Source organism: Microcaecilia unicolor, chromosome 6, assembly GCF_901765095.1.
Source record: "Microcaecilia unicolor chromosome 6, aMicUni1.1, whole genome shotgun sequence".
Classification (NCBI taxonomy): domain Eukaryota; kingdom Metazoa; phylum Chordata; class Amphibia; order Gymnophiona; family Siphonopidae; genus Microcaecilia; species Microcaecilia unicolor.
Genome location: NC_044036.1, coordinates 144,876,065 through 144,890,879, shown reverse-complemented (window position 1 = coordinate 144,890,879; position 14,815 = coordinate 144,876,065). Strand labels below are relative to the sequence as shown.

Here is a 14,815-nt window from a genome sequence, read left to right as displayed (position 1 = left end):
TCAGGGTGCGACCACCACCAGTGGCTGCGTTGGGCCGGCGGTTGTCCCGGAAGAGCGAGCTGTAAGCCCCTGTTGGGCTTACCGCCACTCTATAAAAGGGCCCCCCCTAAGTGTATTCTGTAACCAAGTGCACCAAACTTCTAATGTGCGCAGGCAAAAAGGGGCATGGTTATGGGCATTTGAGTGTTCCAAAATTTACACGCATAGTTATAGAATATGGCCCGGTGCATGTAAATTTACGCACTGGGATTTACGCCACATTTTCGTTGGTGTAAATGGATGCACATAGTTTTAGGCACCGAGATATCAACTAAGCATATTCTATATACTGCGGCTGAAATCTAGGCACTGCTTTTTTAGGCACCATATATAGAATCTCCCCCTATACCCCTGAAATAGGCCCAATAAAACCATGTATCATGAGGAAGTACTTTCCATGCATTTTTTACATTTTAAAATTATTGTAGGGTCATAAAAGCAAGAACTGTAGCATTCTGTCCATTGTATACTTTAAATATTGCTTCAAGTTCTCTGTACTAGCTATGAAGAAGAACCAAAATGTTAGTGAAAATTCAACTGGTAATATTTCCTTTATTGCTGAACTAAAGTAAGAGATGCCCGTTTTAGCCAAAGGATTAAAAACATTTATCCTGTATAGAAGTCTCCCCCTCACCCCCCCTAAAAAAAAATATATATATATAAAAAAATTTCAAGGTGATCCATTGCCATTAGAGGATATGCTGAGTGGATAACACATTACAGCAGAGCGTTGTAACCACTTAAGGGTGTTGATTATAATGAAAAGAAAACCAAAACATATATTGGCCATCTTTAATCTCCCAAATAAAATCTGGGGATAATGGACAGAACGTAAGAAAATAAAAATATTGACGTCTTCAAAATAATTGAAAATTAAAAGAAAGAGGATTAGTCAGACATCCTGGTTGCCAAGTAGACCTTCACCAAATAAAACTTTTATTATTTATCAGCTGCCAATATTGAGCTATTCATACCTTCAGCTTTTACAGAAAGAAATCCCAGGCAAAGATCAGATATCTAGAAATGCACCAGCGATGCCAACTAAACAGGCTCATAAGTACATGACACAAAAATAGCCACTTGCATTCCTTGTGGCATCCTATTCTGGAGAAGTAATACAATGCAACTATAAGCGAGAAGAGCTGCAAAGTACAACTCTAGCAAAATGAATACCAAGATGACATTCTATAGACAGACTTCAAAGAAAGTGAATACTAATGGACCCGTAATCCATAAAGACCCAGAACTTCAGCACACTACAGTATAGAAATAGATTTGTTCTACCTTTACATAACCCATTCATAAATGTAACATCTCTGGTGTGCTCCGAATCAGTTATCAGCCTGGAAAAACTCTCTAATACAAACTGGCTTGTGTTTACTGAAGGGTTTCCTAAACTCTGCAAAATATTATAGGGGTAGATTTGTGGTGCCATAGGCCAAAGAGGAAACATTTTAATACAGCAGACACTGGTCACGTAGATTGCAATATTCTGAAAAGTAACTGGCTGGACTACAGCAACATCATGATGCAGAATTCTAGTAACTGGCTACAGTGACAGATTTTGTTTTATTTTTACTGTTTCCCCTAGGTGCTGTTGGTACTATATTGCCAGCTTTCCTACTCAAAGCTGATCCCACTGCAGAACTCTGATCCCAGTCGGTACCCTCCCCATCGGATCTCAGATTCTATTTCCAACAATCTTAATCCGTGACCTCTGGTCCCCATCTATCACCATCCTTCCCCTCCTCCCTTTCTCACTTCTCCACAAGCCTCAGGATACTAGTAATGCTATTAAAATAAGGCGGTGGGCATGCACACCAATTCCCCTGTTTACAAAGCCATGCAGCAATGCCGACACAGCCCATTCACAGTGAATGGGCTGTTAGCATTACCGCACCAGCAGCTGCTAGTGTGGCTTAACAGGGAGGTAATGTCAGCCCGTGCTCATACAGATGCACAAATTTTTGTTCAGGAGGTACAGCCTGTGACCATGTAGACTGAGCCCTCATGCTATCTTCTGACAACAGTGCTGCTGAAACCCCAATGTTTATGAAGGGGTAAGGGGTGCCAATCAGACGTCTGCCAGAGTAGGAGTGTGGATACAGGATCATTAGACTTTTGCTATCCTAGGCAAAGGCCTAGCAAACATTTGCATAAACCCCAAAGTCTAGCAGTAGAAAAACTAAAATGCCATGAGTTAGAACTATGGGTCAGTGGTTAGGTATCACACTGAATGATTACGGCTGCCATTATAAATTATTCTTAGAACACACAAATGTAGTAGACTAAAGGGTTTCCTTCAATGCTGAAGCCATATCCTCCATAAATATAAAAAGAAATAGGCAAGATCAATCAACAAAAATTATGTTGAAACAAATAATGGCTCACAATGCAACCTTGCAACGATTGTACTTTCTTCTGATGTAGCAGATTATGAAGCATGGAAATTACTGCACAGTGTGTCTGTTTTGTGTGCAGCTCTGGAAAATGGCTTCACTCAGCAGAATGTAAAGTTGCATACCTGTAACTGGTGTTTCTAATGGATTGCAAGGTAAGCCAGTCACACATAAAACCTGTCCACTGAGGGAGCTTCACAACCAGAATGGAAAAGTGAAAAGCAGAGAGAACCAAGGGACACATTCAATTTGCTCCATGGCTAAAGTGAGGATGAGGGGGCCTTGTGATACAGGTGTCTACTCAGTACTGGCCATGCATGTGCAGAAAAGCCGCCTGGGCTTTTCCAGCCTAATTAAGCATGTTTTATATGTTAATTTTATATTTGGATTTTTATACTGCCAAAAAGACAAGAAACATTCTAGGTGGGTCACATAGAAATATATAGTCAATGACATTGCCTGTGGGACTGACCAGTTTGGTTGCCATGGAGAATAACGGTTTGTGATCAATTTCAGAAGTGTTATCATGCCATATATGGATGTTTGAAATACAAAAGCCATTGCAGGTGCTTATGAAACATCAACGACAAGTTCTTTCCCATTTATGATTGTTAAAGTCAGACTAAGTGGCTTTAGATACTGCCTTGCAACAAGCTTGTAATTTCAAAAACATTTTGATCTTTAATATTCTCTATTATATTAGCCAAAGACATTAGGAAAAAAGAGTATTCTGTACACCTTTGCCTGAAGCACATATTTCAGACAAGATTCTGTTTCAGTACTGCCATATAAGGGACTCACTTAGATAAGGTATATGTTGAATGAAGGTTTCACTTCACAGTGTATCAAGCACCAGTGTTTCTTATGTATTGGTTTCAAATAACCCTCTCTATACATTTATACAGATATATAAAAATTGATAGCATATATAGTATAGCTGCAAAAAAGGAGAAAAATTAGAAAAAGATAAAAAGATATGCTGAAAAGATGGAATTTGTGAATGCAATAAATAAAATTAAAAAGTAACAAAAAACAGTTATAATGTACATGGAAAACTGTGCACAGCAAATCTGTATAAAAAGTAGATTCAGGTGAACATCCAAATATAAATGATTGTTAGGAAAATCATATAAAACAATGGAATACATAAAAGTGTCAGGAGTTAATAGTCGGGGTAAGAAATTCCTTAACGGCCAGATGCCCATGACAAGCAGAAGTCCTGGATATCATCAGTAAGTAGTTGATGTCCAATAAAATCTGTTTTTGAGCACAGAAAAAAAATCTCCAGTAGGACAAGCAGCGTGGGCAGGTGGGGAGTTTGAAATTTCAGATCCCGATTCATAGTTTCCAATATTCCATGTGCAATTTTCAGAAGGATTCATCATTTACTGCTGACATGTCGCCTTTTGGCGTTGAGGAACGGGATGAGCCCTTGTCTGTGCACTCAGATCCAGAGCTGCTCTGGTTCTGCTGTTCTGAACCCGTGCTGGAGGTCACTGTAGAAGATGATGTAGAAGAGGAACGAGTCTTTTCCTTAAAGTCTGTGATAATTACTGTGACATTCCCCACTGTTACTGCCAGCTGTTGTGCAGTACTTCTGTCCACATTTTTCAGTCGTGGCCTACAAAAAAGGAGAAACCTGAAGTGAGATTAAGTAAAATATTAAATTTACTCTTAAAATTCTATTTGGTGCTTCAAAAATCTGCACACGACCTATGGTATCTGCCTCATTTTCATCCATGTCTAGGACAAATGATTTTGCAACCTCTAAGGCTGCGAGGAGGGTGTAGCCCTTTCCAGAACCAATTTCAAAGCTATTCTCCGGCAACCACCGAAAGGGTAGTTAATCTTTCTTCTTTCTTCATGGGCTGACCGTATTCCCTCATCTCCAGCAAGCCAAAGGAGGATCTGCCCAAACAGAGCTACCTTATATATGTGAAAGAACTATGATACATCACCTAGAATTACTTTTTAAGACACAATACTATAAAGAAACTTTTGTCATTTTTCATATTTCTTGATTTTGTTTTAACAGTGTGATGTTTAAACAAAAAGCAGAAAACGTACATTTAAGAATAAAATGAATAAATCTTTTACAGTGCATGTTTAAAGCCAAGTATTGTCTTTAAACATGCCATTGTGGGACTGCCATTCAACCCACTGCACTTAAACTCTTGCCGACAACTATTTCACAGTAATTTTTAGGAACCAGCTATCATGATAATAATATAAGAGAAAATTCTCAAGTATATAAATGTAGCTGTGTATGTATGAAACCACAAAAAGCAAGTTAGAATAGGACTGTTCAGATGGTGTTCTTGTCAATCCTCCCTCACGGGAGTAAAGGAGAAGGTAGAGAAGCTCGTATACTTGAGATGACTGCGTGGCTATGCGGACTTTGTCATCGAGAGTGTTCTGGCTTCCTGGATCATGGGATGATTTTCCAAAGGCTTCTGAACAGAGATAATGAACATCTATTAAGGAAGGGAAGAGGTGTCTTCAGCAGCAGACTGGCTAACCTACTGATGAGGGCTTTAAACTAGAATTGTTGGGACTGGGTGATCAAAGTGCCCAGATAAGTATAAGCCCTCAGATAAGTGAAGCACTAATACTTCTATACCAGGGGTTCTTAATCCAGTCCTCGGGACACACCTAGCCAGTCAGGTTTTCAAGATCGCCACAATAAACATGCATGAGATAAATCTGCATGCCCTACCTCCATTGTATGCAAATCTGCCTCATGCATATTCATTGTAGATATCCTGAAAACCTGATTGGCTAGGTGCCTCCCTCGGACTGGTCTGAGAACCCCTGCTCTACACAAATGGGAAAAGGGCAACATCTGGAAAGCAGTATATATTACTGCCCCCTAGTTTAGGAAATAAGGTTCTGGCTCTAGAAGCTGATTTGGATTTAGTGGTGGTCACAGAGAACCATGACTGGGATACAATTATATCATGCTATAATCTAATCAGGAAATACAGGGTAGGAAGAAAAGGAGTGGGGGTGGCATTGTATGTTAAAAATAATATTAAAGCCACACATTTGCAAGATCTACAGGATAAGGAAGAGGCACTATGGGCAAATCTAGAAAGGGGGAATGAAAAATGTATTTACAATGGTGTGATACACAGGCCTCCTTCACAGACAGAAGTGGACAGATATTTAATTGAAGACACTGAAAATATAGCTATGAAAGGTGAAGTACTACTAATAGGTGATTTTAACATGTTAGATGTTGATTGGGGTATCCCTACTGCAAGTTCTTATAAAAGTAGGAGGATCCTGGATTCACTAAAGGGAGAACTGTTCTAGCAGTTGGTAATGGAACCTACACAGGGTGGGCCCATACTGGACTTGGTACTTACAAATGGGAAGAGTATTTCTGATGTTATAATGGGTGATCATCTGGAATCCAATGATCGTCTAATATTAAGACAGGCATGGAGAGGGTTCATTCAAAAGTGAATGTTCTAGATTTTAAAAAACTCATCTTTGCTCACATGGGGGATTACCTCAAGGAAACAAGAACATCTGAAAGCAGCAAGAAAATAGTGGGCAGAACTGTTTGGAGCTATTGTAAGGGCAACAAACCTTTTTGTAAGGAAAGTAAATAAGAGGAAAAAAAAGGCTACTTTGGTTCTCAGAAGTAACAGCTGAAAAGCAAAGAAAAAAGGGGATAGCCGTCATAAACTACAAGAGATCGCACAAAGAGGAAGACAGGTGAGAATATCTGGAAAAGATAAGAGAAGCTGGTAGTCAGGAAAGCAAAGATGCAAATGGAAGAAATAATAGCCAATACAGTAAAATGGGAGGATTTTTTTTTCTAGATATGTTAGTGATAGGAGGACGTGCAAAAGTAGCATTGTAACACTCAAAGGTGAAGGGAAGGAATATGCAGAAGCCAATACAGATAAAATACCCAACGTACCTGCATGTAACTCAACTTGAGCTACTACTGAAACGGTGTTAGCAAAATCTAAATCGTTCTGGTGGCTCCGCTGACATTTCAATGATTCTCTAGAGTTGGGAGTGGTCCAGGAGGGCTGGAGAACAGCAGGTGTGGCTGCTCTCCACAAAAGCAGAAGTAAAGAAGAGGTTGGGAACAACAGGCCAGTAAGTCTGACTTCTGTGGTAAGTAAATTAATGGAAATGCTTTTAGAATAGATAATAGTGAAGTTTCCACAATCTAATGGATTATAGGACCCGAGACAACATGGTTTCACTAGAGAAAGGGCGTCAGACAAATCTGATTAATTTCTTTAACTAGATGACCAGAGAGTTGGATCAAGGGACAGCGCTAGATGTGGTGTATTTAGATTTTAAGCAAAGACTGACACGGTTCCACATAGATGACTAATAAATAGAGTGCCCTCAGTAAGGGTCCCAAAGTGACAGACTGTTAGGAACTGGTTGAGTGGAAGGTGACAGAGGGTAGTGGTAAACTGCCCTTATTTTGATGAAAGGGATATTATCAGTGGTGTGCCACAAGATTTGGTTCTTGGGTGGGTTCTTTTTAACATTTTTGTAAGCAGTATTGCTGAAGATTTGGTTCTTGGGCGGGTTCTTTTTAACATTTTTGTAAGCAGTATTGTTGAAGGGCTATCTGGTAAGGTTTGGCTCTTTGCAGATGATACCAAAATCTACAGTATGGTAGACACCCATGATAGTGTGGATAACATGAGGAAGGACCTAGAGAAAATGCAAGGTCATGTACTTGGGCTGCCAAAACCAGAGGGAACAGTACAGTTTAAGGGGTAAAGAACTTCTGTGCACGAAAGATGAGAGGGCCTAGGGTGATTGTATGTGATGACCTTATGGTGACCAAACAGGTAGAAAAGACGACTGCGAAAGCTAGAACGAAGCTTGGGTGCACAGGAAGAAGAATGGTCAGTAGGTGATGATGCTCCTGTATAAAACTCTGGTGAAACCTCATTTAAAATATTGTGTATAATTCTGGAGACCACATCTTCAAAAAAATATATAAACAAGATGGAGTTGGTCTAGAGGGCGGCTACTAAAATGGTCAGTGGTCATCATAAAGAATATGGGGATAGACTTAAAGATCTCAATATGTATACTCTGGAAGAAAGGCAGGAGAGGGGAGATATGAAAGAGACATTTAAATACCTACATGGCAAAATGCACAGGAGGAGAGTCTCTTTCAAATGAAAGGAAGCTCTGGAATGAGGGGGCATAGGATGAATGTGGAAGGGAAGAGACTCAGAAATAACCAGAGAAATATTTCTTCACGGAAAGGGTGGTGAATTTGTGGAACGGCCTCCCGGTGGAGATGAAAACTGTACCTGAATTCAAGAAAGCTTGAGAGAAGTACAAAGAATGTCAAAGGGAGAAAAAGGGATAGTAGATGGCATGGATAGACAGACTGAATATTATCTGCCTTTATTTTTCTGTTTTTAAGTAAATATTCTAGTGAAGTGTTTTTAGTAAGAAACAAAGTTGTGAATTGTGGTGCTTAAAAATGCAGTATGTGTATTTCCCAAAATGTTTCACCTTTTACCCTTTAGGATTTTGTATAAAATTAATTTTGCACTCATTTTATATTCAGCAGCAAGACACCTGAAGAAACAGAAAGGGTATAAAATTATTTTGAAAACTGCTGATACCAAAGGCAATGGATAAATGGAGTCAACAACATAAATCAACTCTCACTTAATTGGGGGGGGGGGGGGGGGGGGGGGGAGGGGTGGAAATTCATACACAGAATTTCCCCAGGAGTAAAATAAACAGAGCTGTGGCAGAAAAGCTACAGCTGGATTTGTAAACAAAAGTTATCTCCTGCATATCTGAACAAAGTGCTACTCTTCAGCCTTTAGCCCAAATTATCTGTTACTCTTTGAAAAATATTATTAAAACTTTCTTGAACATAGACTTGGAATTTTTAATCTTTCAGCATCATGCCAGGTACTTGTGGTCTGGATTGGTCACTGTTGTAAATAAGATACTGGGCTTGATAGACCTCTGGTCTGCCCCAGTATGGCAATGCTTCTGTTCTTATGTTCTAATAGGATATGTTGTTAATGCACTAGAGAGATTAACTGCTTGCATAAAGCTCTGAAAAAGTCTAAGCATTAACAGTTAATCTAATTGCCACTGGTCAGATCATTAACTCCAGAGTTATTTTTAAAGAATCAGTTTACATTTTTCTACATTGCAAGCAGTCTTTAGAGTATTACAAGCAAACAAGCACTGAATGGGGTGATAGTATTTCAATCCTAATGATGTATAAGTAAAGGGACATTTTGACGCAATGAACAAAATACTTCAGCAATTTTAAACCCACGTCTCTATATGGCTGTGGACAGCACTACTACTGAGCAACAGGGGCCATCCCAATCATTATGAATGAAAAAGATGGTCTATGACATCTTAGTCTCTTTTCTTAGTCATTCCCTTGACTAGCAACTCAGTACTATAACACAGTGTCTCCCAAGTCCGGTCCTGGAGTACCTCTTGCCAGTCAGGTTTTCAGGATATCCACAATGAATATGAATGAAACAGTTTTGCACATAATGGAGGCAGTGTATGCAAATCAAGTTCATGCATATTCTACTACTACTACTATTTAGCATTTCTATAGCGCTACAAAGCGTACGCAGCGCTGCACAAACATAGAAGAAAGACAGTCCCTGCTCAAAGAGCTTACAATCTAATAGACAAAAAATAAAGCAAGCAAATCAATTAAAGTGTAGAGGAAAGAGGAGAGGAGGGTAGGTGGAGGCGAGTGGTTACGAGTCAAAAGCAATGTTAAAAACCTGACTGGCAAGGGATACTCCAAGACCGGACTTGGGAAACACTGCCATACCACAAGCAGCCAAGTGATGACTGAGGACAGGGCAAAAGAAAGGTGACAGATTTCATAAACCTTCATAAAACCATGTTCTCAGTTCCCAGTTAATCAAAACTCGGGATATTTTCAAAATAAAAACATTACAGTAAAAAGCAGTTGCTCTTAGTACCAACATACTGTCTATATATGGCTAATTTAATTCTGCTGTGTTTAGAAGACCTGGGTAACTTAAATTAGCTTGAATGTTAAATCAATTTAAGTTGTGAAAACACAGTTTTGTTGTCCGTTTATTATGCACTCTAGTTTCCAAACACTTGTTTATAACTAAATTTGACAAATGACAGGGCATCTTAGAAGAGACAGACTAAAGCGTACCTTGAAGTGTGATTTAAGTTGTTAATCTTCATGGTAGTGTTTCCTGACTGTATACTGTTTACTTCACTTGGAGGATCTTTTAGAAAGTCTGACTTTGGCCTAAAGTTGAAAGAAAGCAAGGTTTTAAAAGGTTGATCAATATAAAACATGCTGCAACAATATAATTTTGCAAAAAGCATACCAGATCACGATCAGGAGAACAAAGATCAAAAACGTACCTTTATCCACAACAAATACTTTGCTAGAGGAGGCTTTATTACCTTTACAGCCTTCAAATTAGACTCATTAAAAGGAATGGTCTGGATTTATACAAAAAAGGAAAGTCACACCATTAAGCTCTGATTTTTGTCAATGGAAACAAGCTTAGCTGTTGTATAGAAGCTAGTGGAGGGGAATAGTGGGTGGGTTTTTATCCTTGCATTATTTCTAGTGCTGTACCAAGTATTTGTATTCAATTCGGCCCCAAATAGTGCCACAGATACATTATTCTTATTTGGCCGAATAGTGATTTAAATTCAAATACGAATAATCTGGGGCTCTACTGTGCTAAATCCTACTGAAAAACACTTGATCTCTGATTTCACATTGCTTCTTTTATTTGTTACTAGTAAAAAAAGGCCTGTTTCTAGAGCCAATGAAACGGGCGCTAGCAAGGCTTTCCTGTGCCCCCCCCCCCCACCCGTCGTCGATGTGGGTGAATTGCTCCACCTCCGCCCTCAACGTCATAACGTTTGACGCGAGGGCGGTGAATTGCTCCGCCTCCGCCCTCAACGTCATAACGTTTGACGCGAGGGCGGGGCCCAGAGTGATTTTCGAGGCTTCAGAGCTTCGAACATACGAACCTGGCTTCAGTGACGTCAGAAGCCAATAGAACGTTGAGGGTGAGTTTTATATATATAGATAGATGTTAAAGCTCAATGCTCATTGCTCATATTCGATATTCATGTTCGGACGAATAATACTTTTCATTATTCGATCTGGCCAAATAGTAAAATACACTATTCTATATAGCTCTATTTCCTTACTTTATACACCATCTAAATATATTTTTCTTTACAGCTGAAAATCAAAATACAATAATAATAATAATAATAAATAATCATCATCATCATCTTCTTGCAAGTACACACACCCTGGAATCCTACCTAGCCTTTTTGTTGGTGATCTTTTTCACAATTGTTGGGCTGATTTCTTTGTCTGGTTTCTCCTTTTCAATCTTCTCTCTTTCAGGCTTTTCTCTGTCAGTTTTTTCCTTTTCAAGCTTTCTCTGTCTGGTTTTTCCTCTCAGGCTTTTCTCTGTCCGGTTTTTCCCTCTCTGGTTTTTCTCTGTCCGGTTTTTCTCTCTCAGGCTTTTCTCTGTCCGGTTTTTCCCTCTCGGGCTTTTCTCTCTGTCCGGTTTTTCCCTCTCGGGCTTTTCTCGTCCAGTTTTTTCCCTCTCGGGCTTTTCCTTCTCAGGCTTTTCTCTGTCAAACTTTTCCCTCTTCAGGCTTTTCTCTATCAAGCTTTTCTCTGTCTAGTTTTTCTTTCTCAGGTTTTTCATTTTTTCTTTCTTTTCCTTTTTAGGTGGTGGTGGTGTGGCATACTGCTGTGCGACTTGCTGTGCAACCAATTGAGAGTTTATTCTAGGTTTTCTATAGGAGAAAATAAAGATCTATTGTCAGTGATTAACAAGTACCAGATGTAGCACCAAAACAGCACGAACACTCAATCAGAGTTTATGCAAGATCAACTTTAAATGTCTCTAAAAATGATGAATTTGAAACCTTAAAAAACATATTTTTGTATTAATATGTAGATTTTCACAACATATTTCAAAACCTTGTGCATAAGGATTATCTGTAGAAGCATGAATTGTTCATATTACTATATAGCATGACATTGCGAGGCTGAGAGCTGTTAAAAGGTTGCCAGCCTATTTCACATACTATCTGATATAACCAACTTCAGATCTGTGTCTATTGTTTATAAGTTTAGTAAATTAGACTCGGTCACCCTAGAGTTAAATACTTGCCATACCAATTCCATTTTCAATGACCCATACAATATCATTCAAAACAATTTGTTTCTTTGGCTCAACAGTGTAGCTGATTCAAATTCATAATAAGCAGGGAAAAGTACAAGGTGTGTTGCTAGGAGGAGGAAGAGAGAGTGTGTGAAGAAATAATGCACAGTAACATGGAAAATGTCAAGTTTCTTCACTGTCAAGTTATATCTCACCTCAAAAGTAACTCTAGGTGATGCATCTCATTTAATTGTTTCATTCTGTTGGTTTGGAAAGAATAAAATGAAACTAAGTGAGATAATATATCTAACTGTTAGCTGTCACTGTCAACAGATTTCAAAGGATGGATTTTTACAGTTGAACCACAGTGTTCCTGTCCCAAGGGACCAGGTATTGCTGTGCTTTTCCACAGCAATCAAACTACAGGGTTCATTCTGTAGGTGTTACTAAATACAGCAACCATTAAGAAAGCTATAGGTTCAATCTACAAAGCTTCACACTAGAATTTACAATCGAGAAAATTAAATGTACATCTAAATCTGTTAGGGACCATTTTACTAAAGCATAGCACACGCTAACAGAACTAGCCATGTGGCACTTAGCATGCGCTAAGCTTTAGTACAAGGGCCCCTAAGAGACAGCCCAGCAATGATAGGGATCCTAGCAGCAAAGGGAAGCTCTGTAGTGAGGACGCATGCCTCATGGAATTATTTCCCAGCCCCTTTGCCTTTACCCGAGTGTGCACACATGTCTGGAGTAGAAAAGAAGGGAAGTTTGAAATCTTGTAAAAAGAAAAGAAAAGAATAGTATGGTCTGCCATCAAGTGATTTTTTATAATTATGCTTTCCAGTTATACATGAGTGATCAAGAAATGTCCATCTAGGAACAAACTAAATGTCCCCAATTCAGAAACCACAGGATCAAATCAGGAGTTTCAGAAAAATACCCCCCCCCCTTTTACTTTAAAAAAAAAAAAAAAGCACCCAATTTATTCTAGGGGGTGGCACTTTCAGCAACTGCAGCATAAGATCATTTCATACACTGAAACAAAGTGGTTCTAAATTGCTCCATTCAGCTACAGTAGGTCATTTTAGAAGGCTTTTTGCATGTACATACAGAAGAGCATTTTTAAAACTGTATGGCAGTATATGTGCATTATGTACACATGCCAATCTTAGTGCATGTACATAGGCTTTCGTGGGGGGGGGGGGGGGGGGGGAATCAGAGTTGTAATGTCCGTGTTTATTTTTATAAACTATACATCCATACAGACGGGTAGATTCAAGAAAGTGAGCCAAACATTAGAAGCAAAAACTATGGGCGCTAAGCCACAATTCTATTACGGCAATTGCACATAAAATTGCCATTATAGAACAGAAGTCAGCATATGCACACCTAGAGGACTTATGCCATGTCAAAGGCTGGTATAAATGGTCACACCTAAACTTGTGCATGTGATGGTATTCCATAACGTATGCGCAAAACTGCAAGACACATCCTGATCTGCCCATGTGCACACCCAAGTTGTACGCTATAGCATTAGGCTGTAAGTTTATAGAATATCGCCTAGCACAATTGATGCTACTTAAGGGCTATTATTAGTACTTAAGGCCAATTAGCATCTAATTTAACAAATAAGTTAGGCAAACAACTGGCACTATTCTATAACTTGCATGTCCAAATTTGCACACTAGTTGGATATTTGGATGCACAACTTTATAGAATCTGTTCAAGAATACTTGTACACATTTACACCTGTCTTGGAGCAGGTGTAAACTTTTATATGTCTGCATCTGCACATGTTCTGGCTTCTCAGTTGATAAAAGGCACATAGGCACCTATGTTGCCTTTATAAAACACAAAGATGACCAAATCAGAATAAGCAAAGTACCAACCAAAAACTCTGTGCCTCACAATAGAAGTCTTGAAAGACTCAACAAAATTTGAGGTCTCAAGCCAGACATAGCTTTGTTTCATCATCCTGAGAAGATCCATAGAAAAGATTATGCTTCAGTGTCATTGAGGGTAAGTGCACTTTAATTTGTGAGAACTTTGCTCATCTTTGCTTTACCTTTCACTAGCAATTAAAATGTTCTAATACGTATTGTGTTGGCGTTGTAAGTAGTATACCACGACATACTTTGTATTGTTATTTGAATATTTTTACTGCTGTAATTGCCTATTGCTCATGTTTGATCTAGTCTTACTGTACACCGCCTTGAGTGAATTCCTTCAAAAGGCAGTAAATAAATCCTAATAAAGAACGGAACACAATATTTGAGGTTTTCAAGAACTGAATGTAGTAAAGTTTGGAAATTCTATTGTCAATTTAGTATCGTCTATTGTGAAGGACAGCGTTTTTGTTTAGCCTTAAGGCACATATTTCAATTTCATTCATGCATCCTATGAAACTTCCCCTCAGTTTCATTCTATCAGACCTTTTCTTTTTGCTCATATCATCATATTCAATAAGATTTATTCATAAACCACCTGTGACCTTTTTATTCTTTCCAACCCTATGGATGTTTAAAACAATTTATACATAAGAGGGTGAGGAACTCTGTCCTGTCTAGGAAGAAAATAATCTTTGAAAATGTCACAGGACCAAATCTAGTACGTGGGAAAATGGACTGTGTGATTGAATCCTGTAGTTGCTACTCATTGCTATGTGAACTGCCAACTACTGGTGATGAAGCATGGCGATACCTGTTCAGGTAGGGCATCCTTTGCAATCTGTTGACAGTGACAATCAATATAGTAGCATAGTAACATAGTACGTGACGGCAGATAAAGACCTGACTGATCCATCCAGTCTGCCCAATAGTAACATTCATCATCAATTCAGATTAATCAGCAATGTACGTGATATTATATACCGGATCATGTTTTTTTCTTTGTTGTTTCTGGACATAGACCATAGAAGTCCACCCGGCTCTGTCCCTATATTCCAACTACTGGATTTGCCGTCAAAGCCCACTCCAGCCTCTGCAAATCCATCTTGTCATTTGCGGGACACACTGTAAAAGTCTATCCGGCACTGTCCTCACATTCTAAATTACTGGAGTTTCAATCGAACCTTTCTCCAGTCCATCCTAAACTGGATTGCTACATGTGGGACTCAGACCATACAAGACAGCCCAACTTAGCTGATACAGCCAGAGCTGCCATCTAAGCACCATTTGGACATGC

At 39.0% G+C, this 14,815-nt stretch overlaps 1 protein-coding gene across 1 annotated transcript in view; it reads right to left on the bottom strand.

Annotated features, from left to right (window-relative positions):
• Positions 1-332: 332 nt before the first annotated feature.
• RYBP (RING1 and YY1 binding protein) overlaps positions 333-14,815 on the bottom strand; it is an 84,727-nt gene continuing 70,244 nt past the window's right edge. Inside the window, 7 exon segments of the mRNA XM_030206496.1 lie at positions 333-4,059; positions 9,625-9,723; positions 10,770-10,903; positions 10,905-11,012; positions 11,015-11,104; positions 11,106-11,164; positions 11,167-11,255. Of these exon segments, the coding sequence (XP_030062356.1) occupies positions 3,807-4,059; positions 9,625-9,723; positions 10,770-10,903; positions 10,905-11,012; positions 11,015-11,104; positions 11,106-11,164; positions 11,167-11,255 (832 nt within the window). The 3' untranslated portion in view covers positions 333-3,806.